This window comes from Acanthochromis polyacanthus, chromosome 18 (assembly GCF_021347895.1).
Source record: "Acanthochromis polyacanthus isolate Apoly-LR-REF ecotype Palm Island chromosome 18, KAUST_Apoly_ChrSc, whole genome shotgun sequence".
Taxonomy (NCBI): Eukaryota; Metazoa; Chordata; class Actinopteri; family Pomacentridae; genus Acanthochromis; species Acanthochromis polyacanthus.
The window spans coordinates 18,004,327-18,023,422 of record NC_067130.1 but is presented as its reverse complement, the minus strand read 5'-3'; the positions used below and the strand labels follow the sequence as shown (position 1 = coordinate 18,023,422).

At 39.0% G+C, this 19,096-nt stretch overlaps 1 protein-coding gene across 2 annotated transcripts; it reads left to right on the top strand.

Annotated features, from left to right (window-relative positions):
• The first annotated feature begins 1,856 nt into the window (after positions 1–1,856).
• On the top strand, positions 1,857–17,956 carry LOC110961404 (secretory carrier-associated membrane protein 1). Of its 2 annotated transcripts, none has more exons than XM_022209006.2 (9): positions 1,857–2,122; positions 5,839–5,916; positions 7,467–7,574; positions 8,388–8,499; positions 10,072–10,200; positions 13,159–13,318; positions 13,433–13,534; positions 14,209–14,326; positions 14,415–17,956. In XM_022209006.2, exons 1-9 carry the CDS (start codon positions 2,066–2,068, stop codon positions 14,562–14,564), a joined length of 1,014 nt encoding a protein of 337 aa, XP_022064698.1. In that variant the 5' UTR covers positions 1,857–2,065; the 3' UTR covers positions 14,565–17,956. The 2 variants fall into 2 exon arrangements, with proteins under 2 accessions (XP_022064698.1, XP_022064700.1); XM_022209008.2 differs by lacking the exon at positions 1,857–2,122 and adding an exon at positions 4,757–4,895.
• Positions 17,957–19,096: the final 1,140 nt, after the last annotated feature.

The following is a 19,096-nucleotide window of genomic DNA, read 5'->3' as shown; positions in this document are numbered from 1 at the left end:
CCCAACATCAGTCAGTGGAGAAAAAATAAGAATAAGAAAGCAAAGCTAAATGAAACTATTTCAGTGTTTTAATAAGCCTGTTGCTTGTCCTGTGAATACTGCCACTTTAGGGAACACTACAGCTGGAGCTAAGGTTAACATTTAGGAAAGGGAGCCTGATGAAAAGGAAACATCAGTTCTACCTGATGAAGAGGAAACATCAGGTCTACCTGATGAAGAGGAAACATCAGGTCTACCTGATGGCAGGAGGAGGAGCTGCTGACGCTATAATGTCTATAAGTATCTAATTGGTAGTTTGAAATAAAGGAGCTGCTGCTGCGTGTGTGTGTGTGTGTGTGTGTGTGTGTGTGTGTGTGTGTGTGTGTGTGTGTGTGTGTGTGTGTGTGTGTGTGTGTGTGTGTGTGCGCGGACATGTGAGTGCACGCGCACATATATGAGAACCTGACCTGGCTTTGGTTTATGAGGTTGGAGTATAACCAGTAGAAAAAACTAGACTACACCACTGGTTATGACTGCCATTACTGTGTACACGACTTGCTTTGATTTAGAGTTAGGGGAAGTGCAGTGGGGGCAGGCAATACAATGAAAGTCAGTCTGTCTATGAATGCCAGCGCAAGAGCTTTATTGTGATGGGCAGGAGCTTTATTGTGCACTGGCAGGCTCCGAAGCCCCGCCCACCAATGAAACGAAATATGGAGTCATATTTTCATTTTGGGGGTGAAAACGAAAAAACGAAAAAACGAACCGTTTCCTGTTTTTTTGTTTTTTGTTCAAAACGAATAAACGAAAAAACGAACCGTTTCCTGCTTTTTTTGTTTTTTGCTCAAAACGAAAAAATGAAAAAACGGCTTGATTTTTTGTTTCTGCTTGTGTCTTTTATAGCCGGGAATCAAACGGATAAAACGTACCTTGTCCAAAAAATCATACCTTTGAGAAAATTTTATAGTGTAAAAAATATGAGAAAGTCAGAAATGTGAAATAATAACGTAATATTTTGAGATGAAAATGATAAAGCAATAATAGATTAAAATCAAAATTAAAAAACTAAAAAGTAAAACTTCTGACTAAGTCAAAATTTTGAAACAAGCAAAAAAATTATGAGACTATAAAGTCACAAAGGTGATATAAAAAGTCATCATTTTGCAAGAAACCTTCAAAATTCTGACATTGAAATATATTAAAAAAACAAATATTTGGTGAGTATAAAATATGGGATCCAAGTAGATAAAAAAACAAAGTCGAAAATCTGGGGTAATATGTCAATATTCAGCGATTAAAAAGGCCACATGATAATATTAAAAGCTAAAATTATTATTTTTTTAAAAAAATCACAGCTTTGAGATAAACAAACAATCATAGTTATGAGATAAACGTTTTCTGAAGGAAATAGCTGAAAATGGCACAATAATGAAACATAAAATGAAACTTTGACTAAGACCGACAGTAATAAAATATGAGACTTACAAGTCACAAATTTGAGACAAAATGTTCCAGTTATGAGATAACCCGTACAAATCCAGTCAAGCAAAAATACGAGATTAAAAGCCAAAATAATGAGACATGTGGACTTACAAATTTAAAATCATGAATACCTTTTCAGTGTTATTTTTTTTCTTTTACTATCAGAAATTATATTCAATATAATGCATTTAATATGATAGAATATTTTTCCACATTTCGTTTCAACACGAAACCCTTGGATCAGGTTGCAACTACGGCGATGACACCTGTTTGTATTTTATTTTTTCTTCTTCGTTTTTATTTTTTCACATTTGTACGCCAAAATAAGTGTGAATGTGGACGTAACTTTCTTTTCAGACGTACAAACTTACGTTCCGTCACTTCCGCGTGATGTCCTGTTATGTCACATCAGATCCGCTGCTGGTGACCAATCCTCCACGTTGATAGGATCTCGAGACACGGTAAACACTTGACTTCAACTCCGACCGTGCCAGCTCCTGCGTTCGCCTCTCTGAGGGTCTTTTTTTAAAGTATCCGGCCTTGAGTTTGGTGATATTTATTAGCTCAGAGACTCATTTAACATATTTCGTCGTCGTCTGAGGAGATGTCAGATTTCGACAGCAACCCGTTCGCGGACCCGGAGTTCACCAAATCTTTTCAGGTAACGTTAGCTAGCTAAGTTAGCCGCATTAGCGTTAGCTGCTGCATTATTTCACATTAATAACATTTTGGCGTGAGTTAGCTCAGAAACTCAGGTGTGTTTTTAGCCGCTGTGATACGGTAGCGTGAATGTGGCAGCTGCCAAACCTATGCATTCACTTGCTGGTAAGGTTGAATTTATTGTCCCTTAATGTTGATATAGTTTTCCACACAGGAGCTATACAACATCCAAAGGTATCAGGTAATAATAGATAGCGAGCTCGATACTTTCAGTTAGCCTCCCTGGTGGTACAGCAGGTGTTGGCTGTGATTCACACTGCAGCAGGTTGGGTGGGTGGTGTTTTGTTAAATCCAGTGCTTTCTCTCAGGACACCCTTTCAGTTTTAACTTTCCACATGTCTCACACCCCTCCCTTTAAACAGCCAGTTATCTGTATTTGGGTAAAGTTATGTCAGAGGTAGTTCCTCAGGAATGTTTGATGTGTTTGTGTGTAGGATTTTCTTTACCAAATCAGGGATGCCATCACTAATAGAACAATGTGAGTGCCATTGAAGAACCAGTTCTCATAAACAGATAATTTGTGGCTGAACAGTGAGTCTTAATGTCGTGTCTTAATTGTGCTCTTTGCTTGATTTAGGCATGTGACTAAGTACAGCTCTGTGTGTTCACGGTGTGTCATCATTGTGAAAGTATTCATTTGATCATGTCCTGTTCCTCCCTGTCTGACTCATCATATCAGGTGTGCATCATATCAACTTGTACAAAAGGGCAGCAACTAATAACATCAATTTCGGGACAATTTTGATAATTGATTCCATTTTTTAAAAACATCTCTCAAGCTAAAGGGCCAACCTCTAGTTGCTCTAATGTGACTGTGAGCAGTTCCTGTGTTATATTTCAACAAATAACTTTAAGTTTTTGGCTGTTGGTTTAACAAAACAAGTAATTATAATATGTCAGCTTGTGGTTTGGGAAACTGTGATGTGCAATTTTGACATTTATCAGCCAAAGAATTATTGACAGAACACTCACTGATTAAAAATAGTGATTAATTATTAATATTTTCATCATTATTTTATCACTGATTCTTGTGTAAATGTAAACATGACTTCTCTATACATAAATACAACATACGGGCCAACAAGAATATTTGACACAAAATAGAACTTTATTTTTTTTAATAGCTTTTTAAGTGGTTTTAGGTAGAGAGTTTCTTTTAAGTATGATGTTAACGTTATTTCGTATACATGTGAGTAGAAAAATCCTAAGACTCTATACAAAACTAGTGATAAATGGTGCACATCCGAACATGACATTATTATTATTTCATTAATCATGTGGTTGTGAGGTTCCAAAGTTATTTTAAGCTATCACAATTCAAAATAAATTGTTCAGACTGATACTGTAGTTGAACCAGCCACCAACTAGAACTAGAACACCTCATTTTAGGTTGGGGCTGAGAGTGACTTTTATTATCTTTATTGTCTTGCAGATTATTTTCTCAAATAGCTGATTAATCATTTAAAATAGAATGTCTAAAAATGTGTGAAAATTGGTTTCAAAGTATCTCATAGCCCACTGCAGCATCTTCAGTTTGCTCATTGAATGTGACGCACATATGACACAGAAAAGCTCATATTGAAGAAACCGAAACCAGAGTATGTTTAACATTATTGCTTGAAAAACGACTGAAAACATCAGAGAGATATTTGCAGCCCTGCAAATATCCTGAGGCATTTTTCACAGCAAATGCCTAAAATGAATGATAAGTGATTGCTGTGCATGACTATAAAATAGGAATTTTCCAGTTTAGTAGCTTTAATTTATTGCAGAAACTTTAAAAAAAAAAAATTTCAGTTTGTGGTGGGAAGAAGCTGACGGCACAGTTTGACCCTACAGACGCAGGGAAAGTGAATTATTCATGGGGTTCATTAACATACTGACATGAGTAGTGAGCTCCTGCTGTCCTGCCACTTTCCTGTCATTTATTGGCTCGCACTGTTACGCCTGAGGATAGATGGAGCTTTGTTCCCTTCTCTGAGCTATCTTCAATAGTTCATGAAATCATATGGTGCCGTCGTGGCGACATGTGGCGTAAAGATCCCCGCTGGCTCCTTTCCCGCTAAACTTCATCGCTGCCAGTCGTGCGTCAGATTGTTCGGTCTGTTTTGGCCTATTTCTCTGGATGTGGGCTAATTACCGGAATTAAACTCCCGTGTTAATAAAAAAAAAAAACCCTTGTAAGGCAGCACAGACATCACACTGTAATTTTTAGTAGCTTAATCAAATGTGAAATGGTGGAGAAGCCATACAGAGCTGGTTTTTAAGCTGGAAAAGGTGTAATCAGCTGGTGATATTCATGCACAACAACAGCATTTCTGTTGGCTTATTGTGGGAAATACAACGTCGCAAGGTTTTGTGTTGTTGTAGGAAATCAGTGATGCAACAAGTGGAGCATGCATGACGGTTTTTACCTCTGTATATGTCCAAACTTTCGTGAATATGCATGTGTTTGTTGGGCTGCACACAGGGGCAGCATTAAATTTTAAACACAGCATTCCCTGAAATATTTATGGCCCCGGTCTGGTGACAACTTGTGTGTGTGTGAGTGTGTGGCAGCGGAAGATGTGCTCCTAGAAATTTAAGAGTCAGAGAGACGGTGAGAGGACGGCACTGGGACTGGATCAGGATAGCACTTGAGGAATACGTCGATTGGATATTCATCTTGAGCAACATTTTGAATGAAACTAGTGCATGAGTGACTGCAGCTGATGGTGAGCTTATTCTATGATAAACTTGTATAAGCGCGTAGCTCCAGCGATGTCTGCAGGAACGGACTTTTACATGCAAATTGAGGCAGACTAGTGCAACTGACAGTCATTTTTCAGTGTCAGCTAATCCGCTGTTTGGTTTCTAAAATGGTGAAATATGTTGATCCGTGTTTCCCAAAGCTCAGGATGACGTCCTGAAATGTCTTGTTACTATCACGGCAGAGGGAAGAACCCAGAAAATGTTCAAATTTAAGAAGCTGGAATCAGAATTATCAGTTATATTCATTACTGACAACCAACTGAGTAATTGTTGCTGCTTCATTTCTAAGAGATTGTACTTGAACTCCAGCATCACCCTTTAAAATTTAGTGCAGAATTGATTGTTGTTGCTTTATGCTGTTTTGTAATTTCTATGTTTTCCTTCATAAAACCTGTCACTCAGCAGCCTTTGTGAACAGGGCTGTTTAAATATCCTGGTGTTGCAAATCAAGAAGGTGTTTAAAGCATCGGGAGTGCTTTAGCAGGTTTTTTTTTTCTTTTTTTTGCAACTAAAAAAGCACAAACTCCCCCTTTTCATTTCTGTCTTTAGCTGCCAGAAGCCTTCTGAAACTCATGGACTCGTCTATTTATAGCCGCCTTCCTGTGAAAATTATTGGAATCATCCTGTCTTTGCCAGTATTAAATTATAGGCCTGTTGGGTTTTGAATAAAGAGAGCCGTTTGGCCTTGATGTGGCAGAATAATGGAGGGTGTTTTCAGTCACATGAGCCGTTTTACTCTTACCGTAGAGATTTCTGCTGCTGTCCTTGGTTGAAATGCAGAGATAAGACACATCAAAAGTGCCGTTGTCGCCTCAAATTCATTGCTTTAGTGTATTAAGCCTCTCTTGTCCGTTCTATGTTTAGCTCCTTTAAAGCGGGACCCTTTTAATCTTGTTTTTTCTCCAGGATCCATCAGTAACACAAGTGAGACCGGCGGCTCCCCCAGGGTTAGAGGAGTACAATCCCTTCACAGACGCCAAACCAGTGAGTAGTTTTACACAGCAAACAGATCAAACATCAAAAAGATCTACAGGAAATTCAGATGATGAAAGATCTATGTGATTCTAAAGCAATCCTTATATTATTCTTACGACTTTCCTATCTGTTTTGTCAAAGTCGGACGCATTAATTCGAAAGTGTACTAAATTGTCAATGAGTTCTTCCACAGAGCTTACTGTATAAACACATCCCATCACTCAGTAACTCTCACACAGAAATATAAGAAGTGTGGCACCAAGAAATAATAGATAGTTCGATATATTTCGCCTTAAAGGTTGTTCAAATTCAACCATCTGAGATTTTTATTTAAGAGAATGCGTTGCTAATAAAAATGCTGTGTTTGTGACAAGGGGTTTTAAGAAGACACCGATTCAACCTAAAAATGTGTTGACTCCAATTTGAAAAGTTCGTTTACTACTTTGAAGAACTTTCAATGAGAAGTCCGATTTCTAGAAAAGACCATTAAAGTGATCGATAGTGAGTAGAGTGACTTTTACCAGGGCTGAACTAAACATTACTTTCTCCGTCAGTTAATCTTCTAATTATTTTCTCGATTAATTGATTAGTTGTTGTCGTCTGAAGATATTCGGTTTTGCTGTGATAGAGCAGTACAGAAAAAAAGAAAATATTCAAAGCTAAGAAGCTGGTATCAGATTAATCAATAATTAAAATCATTCATCGATTAATCCAGTGGAGAGTTAACTGGCTTGTCACTGCGGCTTACATCAGAATATTGTTCCACAGCCAAAAAAAACCCATTTTCATAGATTCTAAGAAGTTAATTCAGTTACGTTCCATTCAGTTTTATTTATTTAGCGGCAATCCACAACTAATGTCATCTCTGGGTGCTCCATATATTAACATTACAAAATTATATTGGAGAGAGAATCCAAACAAATGCACCAATTCTCTTGGTGACGGGTTACAGATTTTTTTTCTCTCTCTCAACCCATCATTGTATGTTTTTGTATCTTTCTCACATCCATACACTTTGATGAAATATTCCTACTGCATATAAATGTCCTTCAAGTTTGTGTTGCTCTACTTTTTAGCAAAGCTTCAGTTAGCTGTCAGCATTCTTGGACGTAAAAAAACCCCCGAAATCCTCACTTTTCCTTATTTAGTTTTATTCAAGTCATTGTTATTTTTTTGGCACCATTTAAACCACAGGATCTTAAAACAGAAATAGGAATAACTTATGGAAATATTTGTATATAAATGTGAGGTTAAAGAATTTTTATGTAAGTAGCTGTAATATATTTTTCAGTTTCCATGTTAAGTAGAGCAACTTATGCCTGACTGTAGACCAACAGTGCTTATACTACTTGCAGTTACAACGCTGCTTTTTGTTCTTGTTTTTATGCTGCTGATCATTATCGCTGGTAAAGAGGCCAACATTGTCGGAAAGACTCACCATTTTTAGAAAAACTTGCTTCCTCATGTTGCGTTTCTAGCAGCGTTGTGCGGAGTTTTGCATTGTCACGGCATTGTCAGACTCTGTCAGCCGGCTGTAAATGCGAATGTTTCCTTCCTAGACGCCTGCAGGTATGGCACCCAAAACTGCAGGCCCCACCATGAACACACAGCCTGCCATCATGAAACCCACAGAGGAGCCTCCAGCCTACTCACAGCCTCAGGCACAGGTAATATTGACCACAGCTGGAGCTCACACAGCCCAAGCACACCAGTGTTTTCTCAAGCTTTATGGAGCAGTCTTGCAGAAGTAATAAAACCTTGCTCTTGGTCTCTGGTACGAGTATAGTTAACCAGAATGCATTTGGAAATGCTTGTAGACTAGAAGTAAAACTTGCTACTACACTTAGGACAACTGTTATTAAAGATGTCATAGAATATGGGCAGTAAATCTGAGGGAACACATTTTTACAGAATGAAAGAAATGCTGGATGACAGATTGCTTTGAGTTGCAGAAGCTAGAGCAGAGGCGAGACCGGACAATGACTTTACACATCACCATACTGATGTTATTTTAAGTTGATCTGTGTCTGTATAAGCAAGCAAACTGTGCCACGTCTAACGGTTTAGTCCAGCATCACCAGCAGAGATTCTGACAGCGTACCGAAGGCAGAAAATGTATTAACACGACGGCTGGATCCATGCTGAGCCTGTGGACAGAAAAGCAGCTCTGCAGGAGGCTGTTTCTATCTGTGACTAGGCTTTCTAGCTGAGGTAGACACAGCGCTGAGGAGAAATCGCGGCTGGCGGAGGAAATGACTTGTGATAGTGCATCTCGTTTGTTTGTAAGGCGGGCTCCTGGGAGAACGTTGTTATGATGTGTGGCCTCCTGCTGGTGTTGCCCCCGCAGAGACTGGGATTAATTCAGAAACGAGAACCAGAGCATTTCTAGTGAGGTGGAAAAGAAAAAGAAAACAGTCAGCAGAAACAGTGTTTGTACTTGTGCACTAGGCGAGCTGACATCTGTTGTTTTGTGTTCACAGGAGCAGTCGCGAGCAGCCGCTGAGCTGCTGAGGAGACAAGAGGAGCTGGAGAGGAAGGCTGCAGAGCTGGACCGCCGGGAGAGAGAGATGCAGTCATTCACTGCTTCGGGAGGTCAGCAACAGCCACCAAAACACAGCTACGGATCAGTGCTGTCACAGCAAGAACTGATGGTGCTAAATGCCCTGAATGGCTCAAAATGATGCTGTCCACCAGCAACAGCTTTTCTGTTTTTCCAAATCTGCCAAGCATGTAATAACTACACATGTGATGGAACATATTGATCCTAATTCAGAGAAAAGTCTGATTGTTGGATAGAGCAATGAAATGATCAATACCACTCTAATGCCTGTACTCTAAATGTAAATATGAATCTGGAAGCTGGAGGTGCTCGGTTTAGCTTAGCTTAGAAAAAAGCCTGGAAACAGATGATCTGTCCAAAGGTAGGAAATCCACCTTGTTGATTTAACATGTGAACAAGCAGAAATATAAAAATGACAAGTTGTAGTCTTGGAGAAACCAAAAAGACACACTCCCAAAAATATCAAACTGAAAACCAAAACCTTTGTTGAAGCACGTTACCCTTATAAATTGCCAAAATGACCCCATTTAACAGAGCGAGAAGCTGTAAAACGTCCCGACTCGTTGGATTTTCCATTTTCAGAATGTCTTTGAACATATCATGTGTTACATACGGTCCGACAAATTAACCAAATCCAACCTTAAAATTGCAAGATTTCATCAGAATCATGTATTCTCTTTCAAAAAAATGCAAAAAATGGACTGTGGGCAACAGATTCTGCGGAAAAAAACTACAAATTCTGCCCTGCGTAGCGCAACTGAGGAGTCCGTCACAAATTCAGAGATTTTTTTGAGACGGCAGAAAAGTATGGAAACAAATTAGAGAGTAAGAGGAAAATAAAATGTAGCTAATCAATAAAAATAAACGCAGCACGGTTCATAAATGGTTAAAAGAGGATCGAGTTGTCAGCTAGTTGTTGGAAGATGCATTTGGCATGGGGAAATATCTTTTCTAGCTTGTGTGCAGAGCAGTGTAAGGAATGCCGGGTTTGTAGAGGTTGTAAAAATCTAAATAAGAATAGTAATAATGCATTTTATTGGTGTAGCGCTTTTTAGAACACTCAGACACTTCACATGTAAAATCTGTAAACATTAAAAATAAAGGAACATCATAAAACAAGTCTAAAATATTCTAATATGTAGAAACCATTTTTTTCTTAGTACTGGTAACACCTGTGGACACAATGCTGTGCATGTTCTATGTTTTAATTTTTTTTATATTTTGTATAAAATGATTATTTCTCCCTCTAGCTGTGGTTGTGCTGTTTTTACAGAGTTGCAAGACTAATGCCACACTCAGGAACAATTGACGAGAGCATAAAATGTCCAGAAACTGCTTGTTCAGAGGATTAAATTCCCATATCTCTTCTAGAGAACAAATCAGGTTTTCAGCTTTATCCTGCACATAAACCAAGCAGGGAATCCGCAGAATGTGTCTTCAAGCACTGCAGTGACCTGTTTACTGTATAAATCCCGTGCTTGCATACATGATCTTTCAAAACCTGCTAATATTTTTGAACCAAGCTTGGCTAATTTTTAAGTTTAGGCTGTTAATGATTTATCCAAAAGTAACTCACAAACTTGACATTTGTCTTCCTGTTCCAGGCAGGAAAAACAACTGGCCTCCCCTCCCAGAGAAGTTCCCCGTGGGTCCTTGTTTCTACCACGATATTACTGTGGATATTCCCGTAGAGTTTCAGAAGACCGTTAAAATCATGTACTACCTCTGGATGTGTGAGTAGCTTCTTATGTTTTGTCAACCACTGCTGTTTTGGATGTCTGCTGCATCGTATTGACTCAATGTTAGGTAGAGAATTAATCAAAGGCACATCTCATTTATTTTTCATGAAAAACTTCAAGAACTTTCCGCAGTTCCGTCTACGGAAATATCAAGATTTTTTGCTTTTCTTTGTCTTTCGTGATAGTAATGGGAATATGTTTGGACTCAAAACATTTAATCCAGGAATCAATAAATTGTCGACAGATTCTTCAAATATGAAATTTATCATTAACTGCAGCCCGACAATAATTAAAAGAAGTGACTGCCAAGACTCTTGGAAGCTTTGCAGTCCTATTTCAGCCAATATCCATCAGGAGGAAGATATTTCTAGCCTGTCTGCAGATCCTCAAAAAGTCCTAAATTCATTTACGTTACTGTTCAGAAGTTTTTGGTCACCCAGGCATTTCATGTTGTCCATGAAAACTCACAGGTTAATGGAAATGTTCCTCTGTACCCCTATGGAGATATTCCATTAAAAATCAGACTTTTCCAGCTAGAATAGTCATTTACCACATTAACAACGTCTAGACTGTGTTTCTGATTGATTTGATGTTATCTTAATTGAAAAAAAAAATGCTTTTCTTTCAAAAATAAGGACATTTTTAAGTGACCCCCAAACTCTGGAATGGTAATGTGTTCCTGAATTGTTATTATCATGGCCTTAAATCCATCTTTCAGCTTTGTTTAAAAAAAAATCTACATTGAGAGTGTTTGTAAAGCATTTTAAATGTTTTTTTGCTATTTTGTAAGATTGGGATCTTAAAGGGACTACATTCTGATCTTTTTTTTTTTTTTTTTTTTTTTTTTACTTTTGTAGTCTACTAGAATATAATTACGTGCTTTAATGTTCAAAAACATTATTTTTCTCATACTGTTTATCGCTGCGATTTCCTGTCTCACCCTCTGCCTAAAACAAACTCTCCCGACAGACTTTATTCTGCTCTGACTGGTCAGATGGTCCCACAAAAGTAACCCCACATCTGTGAGAATAGGGATTTAATGATGTAAGGAAAAAATGGCAGACTCACTCCAAGGCAGCGGCTCAGTCTGAGTTTGAAGGTGTGCCAAACCAGGTGCCAGGCAGGAATTATGCAAATGTTTTGCACAGTGATGTAAATAAGTAACGGAAGAAAATCCAGAACTTCTAACAAGATATTTCAGGAGCAGTGTTTTCTGTGTGAGAGGATAGCTTTCTGTGTTGAGGACTTGGGCCTGTGCACAAAAAAGGAGCTGTATAATGCACAAGGAAACACCCAAACTGCATAATGTGGTTACTTCAAATTTCAACATGGTGGTTTTAAATTAAACCTGCAGACATCCTGATTTAGTGCCATCAATTTGGAAAGATTTCATACCGATAAAACCTGCTGGAAGAATTCTTGCTTGCGTGTCACAAATGAAAAAGAACAATTTATTGGCTGCCTGCTGATATTTAGGATTCTGTAAATGTTTCCTTTAAAATAGTTGAAACAGATGTTATGTTTCTGCTTCATTAATTGATATAAAGTAAAAAAAAAAATATTGATGTTATTTTGCTTGTACCTTTAATTCGACTGAATCCATAATGAGAGAAAGCATCTAAATTCTTGCTTTTTTTCTTAGCCTGGCTCCTGACCGTGTGATGATTTTAATCTGTTAAGGTTCCTACGAACGCCTCAGAGCCAAAGTTATTTTTAATGACTGGTAGTTGATAATTGTGAGTATTTCTTTGGGCTATACACACTAATCAGTCGACATGTTCACATATAACGCATCCACACATTTTGAAGGTCTTTAGCTCCAGATTAAAAGAACCGATAGAAGATAAAAGATGCAAGTTTTTAATATTTCATGATCCATTTTTTGGATTTAATTCCATAAATAACAACTTCTTCATAACTCCAATGACATGAGATGCTTTTATTCAATTAGAAATATTAAATAAGACTACAAAGACCAGTTTAGTTTTTGTATTTCACAAAATGATTAGCAAACTTTCTTCAAAGCGGTTGTAAATGAGTTTATCCAAATAACCTATACAGCTCAGTTCCAATGGTGGGAGAAAACAAAAAGGAAACCGTGTGTGTGTGTGTGTGTGTGTGTGTGTGTGTGTGTGTGTGTGTGTGTGTGTGTGTGTGTGTGTGTGTGTGTGTGTGTGTGTGTGTGTGTGTGTGTGTGTGTGTGTGTGTGTGTGTGTGTGTGTGTGTGTGTGTGTGTGTGTGTGTGTGTGTGTGTGTGTGTGTGTGTGTGTGTGTGTGTGTGTGTGTGTGTGTGTGTGTGTGTGTGTGTGTGTGTGTGTGTGTGTGTGTGTGTGTGTGGGGCGCTTCGGTTGGAATCCATTGGCCACATGACAAATGCATGCCGTGCAGTCATGTGGTCTGGTGATGTGACTCGGTCAGATGATTGCTTCAGAGACAGAGCAGTGTTTGATAAAAGCAAAGAATTTCACACAGCTCAAATCCAACAAACTGGATCTTTTTCAAGCTCAGGTAGAGAAGAATGTTCAGCAAATGTCTCCCCTCCACCCCCGTTCAGTCGTGGTGTGTCGACCAGCAGGCTAATGTCATATTTCCCACAGTGGTGTAAAATCCCCAGAGCCAAACAGACTCCGTACTTGTACGACACCGTGCAGCCAATATTAGGCCTACGAGAACAAATGGTGAGGATGAATAATTAAATGTGTGCGTGTGTTCTGCTCCCGGCTCTGCGCAGTGTTACATGTTAAAATATTAAGCGTCAGTGTTTCCTCCACTTCCACATTTTCATACAGGACTGAGCTTGGCAGGACGCTGGACGCTGCTGCTTCAGCCATTACACAACCTGCTGTCCAAACTCTGACATGTACAGTTACTCATCGACACTGTTCCACTTTTTAACTGAGCACTCTGTCCAGATGCTGACTGCACACTTCTTTCCTCTTCCTCCTCATTCAGTTCATACTGGCACGCTGCTGGCTAACATGATCGGCTGTCTCTCCTGGTTCATTGTGGATGGAAGTCGTGGGGTGGACTTTGGCCTATCCATCCTCTGGTTTATACTCTTCACACCGTGTTCTTTCGTATGCTGGTACAGGCCACTTTATGGAGCATTCAGGTAAACACCCCAAAGCAATATGCATTTACTTTATATGTAGAAACAACTCTCAGCTGGTGAACCTTCTGCGCCCACTCTGTTGTTAATATATTCTGTTTTTCTGTCTCTCTGCAGGAGCGACAGCTCATTCCGGTTCTTTGTTTTCTTCTTCGTGTACATCTGCCAGGTTGGGGTCTATGTTCTCCAGTCTGTTGGCATCCCTAGTTGGGGCGCCAGGTGAGACTCTGAAAACAAACATTTTTGGATTTGAGCCCCTTTGCAATGTGCACATCTTTCCATTAATCTGATGAGCATCCTAGTAACAGTTCCCATTCAATTTCAAAATGTCACAGTTCTGAACTGCATGCAGTCGCATAGACAGATAGGTATGCACAGTCAGCGTACTTAGATGATGTACTTGTATGATGCAATTTGGGAAAGATTTTTTCCCCCAATTTCAGGACCGATATTGGTCCTGAAACATCACTGTTTGTGTGTGTTTATGTGCCAAGATCATGAGCGTTTGCAAAGCAGCATATTTATGCACGGAGAACACAACCAGTACCTTCATTAATTACTTGACTGAAGTGAATCTCTGCAAACAGTTCACAAATATATATTTTATTTAAAAAGTAAAATAAGGCAAAATGACTTCTTAATCAAAGGGGAACGGCAGTTTTTGGCAAATAGAAGCAGACAGTGCATTTGTTGGGAATCTGTTTTTGCTATTTTGTAAACTGAAATGATCGTCTTAGCGAAGGAGGTTTGTGGCTCAGAAGAATAAGATGTTAATAAGCCTTGGTAGTGGTCAGGTTATTGGTCATTGTGGTCTTTTTGTAGGATTTGTTGACAATAACAAAAACACAGACAGATCACCAGACTTGCACTTCTAATGATCTTTTTGTCCCTAGCGGGTGGATCTCAGCTTTGACTGGCCTGAATAGGAACATCCCAGTGGGCATAATAATGATCCTCATTGCTGCTCTCTTTACCTCACTGGCTGTCATGTCCCTTTTCATGTTCAAAAAGGTAGACACACAACAAACCTAGACAATATTCATGTAGCCTATATTACCACCAGTTCGATCTTCACTTTGCCCTCCTCCCATCACCTCAGGTCCATGGAATGTACCGCACCACCGGCGCCAGCTTTGAGAAGGCCCAGCAAGAGTTCGCCACAGGCGTCATGTCCAACAAGACGGTCCAGACGGCTGCTGCTAACGCTGCCTCCAGGGCTGCACAGGAAACCCTCAGGGAGCAGATCTGAGTGGCATCTCTCCGTCCAGCCCTCACCTCCCCTCTGCATCCATCTTCCACTTCCAGCAGCCCTGTTTGAACACATGGACTGTGGTTTATGTGAGGGCGCTACAGCTGACCGTCCAGCCAGCTGTGATCCGTAACGTCAGTCTGAGTGGGAAAACGACCACTGAGAACATTCAAACAGGCTCTTCTGTCTTACTCTACCTGCCCCCAACAACATGGTGCACTCTGGGACTCCTCACCTCTGCTGCACTCGTACCACTCAACCAGCGTGCTCCGCTTCATTTTTTTCTGTGTGGGTTTGTGTGCATGTGTAAATGAATGTTTGTGTGCCTTTTTTAAACGTCGTCGCTGCCTCGAGGCCTGTCTGTCCTCTGTAGACAGATTCTAATGTAGCTGTACCGACTCTCTGAAGTTACCTGGGCATTTCTCTTCATAAACCAGCTCAGAAATCCTCTGCGCCCCCACAACGCTGGCTTCTGCTGGTTTTTGAGTCATCAGTCTAATCACCGCTTTCTATTTTTAACTTAATTTATTATTGGAAGCCATCTGGTACCTTGAGGTAATGGTAGCAGCATTCTTTGATCCGTTTTGCTGTTTTCAGTGCATAACTTAACACTGCTGACCCCTGGTGGAGTGACTTTGTATTGCTGAAGATGAATGCTGTGCATTCCAGTTCACTGCTTTGCCTTCTACTTTTTGCTTTCCTCAGAATTAGGTTTTAGAAAGTGTGCAGTCTTAACTTCCTTAAAGTGATGCTTCACCTCAAATCTTATCTGTTCAAGTATCAAACACTCACCAAGCAGAGTGCAGGGCTGCAACCTGTTTTCACTACAAGGAAGCATGTTCAATTTACATGTATATTCAATTTACAATGATGCGAGGAAGAGAGCAACAGAAAATCATCACATTTAAGAAGTTACTTCCAACAAATGTACCATTAGTAGCTGTAGTAGTAAAGTAGCAGCTATTGGGCAAATGACCTTTTTCATTTCTACAGAAGTTCTTGCTCTCCAGGTGATTATTCTTGCTGTTTTTCCCCCAGTGCCAGCATAATATTCTTTTAATGAAATGGCTCAAGAACTTTCAGATTGTCATGAAATTAGATACACACAACTAATGATTCTTTTTCTTGATTAATCAGTCAGTTGTTCGGTCTGTAAAATGTAAAACATGTCGATCAGTGTTTCTCAAACTTCAGGTGATGCCATCAAATGTCTTTTTTAGTCCACAACCCAAAGATATTCAGTTTACCGTCATACAGGAGTAAAAAAAATATTTTATTCTTCAACAATTACTCAAACTAATTAACTAACAGCAATCAGAATAGGTGGTGATTAATTCAGTCGTTGACCACTAATCAATTAATCTACTGATTACTCACAATAACATTCCTTTTAAAGCCAACATGAGAATTCTTTTAGTGAAATGTCTCAATAACTATTGGTTGGATTCTTGTGAAATTTAGTACATACAGTCATGGTCCCCTCAGGATGAATTATTATCATTTAATTCCTCAACTTTTCACCTTGTGCCATCATCAGGTCAAAATTTGAACATTTATGACCAATTCTTTATGAAATTCGGTGCTAATTAGCAAATATTCACATGTTGACACACTAAGATGGTGAATATGGTCAATTTACAAAACATCAGCGTGTTAGCATTTAGCAAAAGCTGCAAGGTTGGCTCTAAACTGTTAGCTTTGTTTCTTGAAGAATGATAACTTATCAGAATCATTTCCTATTCATTTTCTGTCAGTTGACTAATCGGTTTCTTGACTAACTCTTAAAGCAGGTTATATTGTTTTGATTCTATTCTGTGTAAAAATGTGCCGCTCCGTTTCGACAAACTAAAGCCGACTCCAGTCATTGTTCTCTCTCAGCTACAGACTTTAAACAGCCGCCTCCCCTGCCTTCAAACAGTGTTTGATTTTGAGTGGATTATCACTTTAAAGTTTTCTCTCAAGTCCTTATTTGCTTGAAATCTTTTGCCTCTATTGATTTCCATTTCCATTGTGAAATAACACCAAGTTGCACTTTAAATCTGGACATTAGATTCTTTGTCTACTTGCTGCATTCGGTGCAAACAGAAGGATATTTATAATAATGGCCTCACTTCTTTTGCTCATCAACTCATATCGTCTACATGCACCAGCTGAGTTCAGCTTGGTTTTCACACGAAGTCTACCTTTTTGTGTCATTTCCTAAAAAAGACAGTAATGAATGACACCTAAAGTAAGAGATCCACTATTCTCTGTATACAGCTGCATGTTTATACAGGTTTTTGAAGAGGAAAGTGTAATTCGTCTCCAGCTGTTCTTGCGTGCTGGAGATTTACCTCAGCTTTACTCAGGATACTCTTCACTTGCATGACGAAGTTATACAAGATTGTAAAAAGTTCAGCTGGCCCCTGGTTTTAAAAACGTGTTGTAAATCAGTATATTGCAATAAAAAGTATTTTAAAAGATGACAAAAAATGGCCAGTTAATGTAAATTGTTATAATCGCTTGTTTATTCATAAATTAAAAAAATGTGAATGAACTATCACTTAACTCCAGCAAACTCACAATCAAAACTGTTCTATTTCTTGATCGTATTTAAAATCAGCAAAATTTTTCAATGCATTTCACCTGCTGAAGAGTCATCGAATGGGTCTTTTTCTACATGCTGTATGAGCTGCAGAGCAGTTTCCACTGTCTGAATGTGCACCATCTCTCTGTTGCATCTCATGTTTAAACCAGTGAAGAGTTTGTATGTTTATGTTGTGTAGGAGTGTAAATAGGGGGAATTTGGCCTTTATGTCTTAATCTGTGTGCAGGGCAGAGTCTGGCTGTGGGTCTGGGATCCTTCTTGACTTCCTCGAGAGTTTTTTTTCAAATCTGTAAAGCCTCTCTCCTTTAGTTTTATTTTCCTCACTGGCCTAATTTGGATCGGTACATGTGTAAGCCTAAGTACAGATACAGATTACTCTTGAGAAGAATCCAGACTGAATGGCACCTACAGTTTTTTTTCCTGTCATTTTTGACTCGGTTAAAAATAAAGTGAGAAAGGTGTTAGACTGCAATGCAATGTGAACTGTGTGATGTACTGTAGACCGACTGTGGCTTCAAGCTGTGCTTTAGAATCATATTCATTATTCCTGATATGCGGTAGAAACACTGACAATTAAATGGTAAAAGCTCATAAGCATCTCTAATAATTAAGGTTCATTGAAATTAACGAGGATAAATATTAAGGGATGTTTGTATATTTTGTACGATTTACAGATGGCTGGCTATTTGCTCTAAATTTTGGTGTAATTTTTAGATGCACTCTGGTTTCACCTACAGTCGCATGTTGAGTAGTTTGAGTTTTGTATATTTATTGTATTAACACTGAATAAAATTCTTCTTCTGTACGTGTTTCCTGGCTTTGATTTGTTTAAATTTGCACTTTGATGTAACGATTCCAGATAACAAAAACCCATGCGCATCTTTGAACACTTAAGCTTAAAATGATTTAAACCCATGTCAACTTTTGATTTATGGTTAATTATTGTTTCATCAACATACTTTGTCTGGCTGAAAACAAATGACATGTCTTTATTTCTATGTTGTTGTTTATTTCTTGCACATTATTACTAAAATGCCTAGAACTTGGTAGAAATTTGCAGGACCATTCAGACCATTTGTAAAAGATGCATTTAAAAAAAAAAAAAAGACTGGCAACAATATCAAACACAAAACAAGAAGTTTTACCAAACTTGGACCGCCCGGCGAGGTCATCTGTGACCTTGTATCGCACGGAAACCACATTTACAAAGGTGACCCCTGTGACCTTGACAATTAGGTCAAGGTCACCAAACGCGAACTTGACCTGTATCTTATGATGGTACGGCTGTGTGCCAAATATGGTCAGGCTACATGAATATTGTATCGAGTTATCGCACGGAAACCACATTTGCAAAGATGACCCCTGTCACCTTGAAAATGAGGTCACGGTCACCAAATTCGAACTTGACCTGTGTCTTATTATGGTACAGCTGTGTACCAAATATGGCGAGGCTACATCAATATTTTATCGAGTTATCGTGCGGAAACCAAATTGTTACAGACAAGCAAGCAAGCAAGACCATGCAGCTCAAAACAATACCTCCCGGAAAACGATGTTTTGCCGGCGATAACAACATAGAGAAAGCCATTTCAAGCCTGTTAGCTGGTCGAATAAAAATTCCCTGTAAATCTAAATGGCTATGAATCATTTTGGGCTGAACAGAATTGAATGCAAAACGTTTCAGTGGGCTTGCAATATCACTCAATAACCACATGAGGTCAGTAGTTATCAATGAACATGAGCTTAAGGTCACTTGTGTGGAAATATGTTAAAAGTGGCAGCCAGCAGCAGAACAACTCCACTCAAACAGCATGCATTTGTACCTTTGTAGCTCCTTGATAAATGCTGGAGGTCAGATATGAGTTCAGTATGTGAGGATGTGGCAGAAACAGCTCCGTCATGTACAATCTGTGCACTCAAACCTGGCCAGTATAACACTTCATCT

Coding starts and splice junctions, on each gene's coding strand:
- LOC110961404 (XM_022209006.2), top strand. CDS start 2,066: ATGTCAGATTTCGACAGCAACCCGTTCGCGGACCCGGAGTTCACCAAA. Junction 7,575..8,387: donor ACTCACAGCCTCAGGCACAG/GTAATATTGACC, acceptor TTGTGTTCACAG/GAGCAGTCGCGAGCAGCCGC. Junction 8,500..10,071: donor GTCATTCACTGCTTCGGGAG/GTCAGCAACAGC, acceptor TTCCTGTTCCAG/GCAGGAAAAACAACTGGCCT.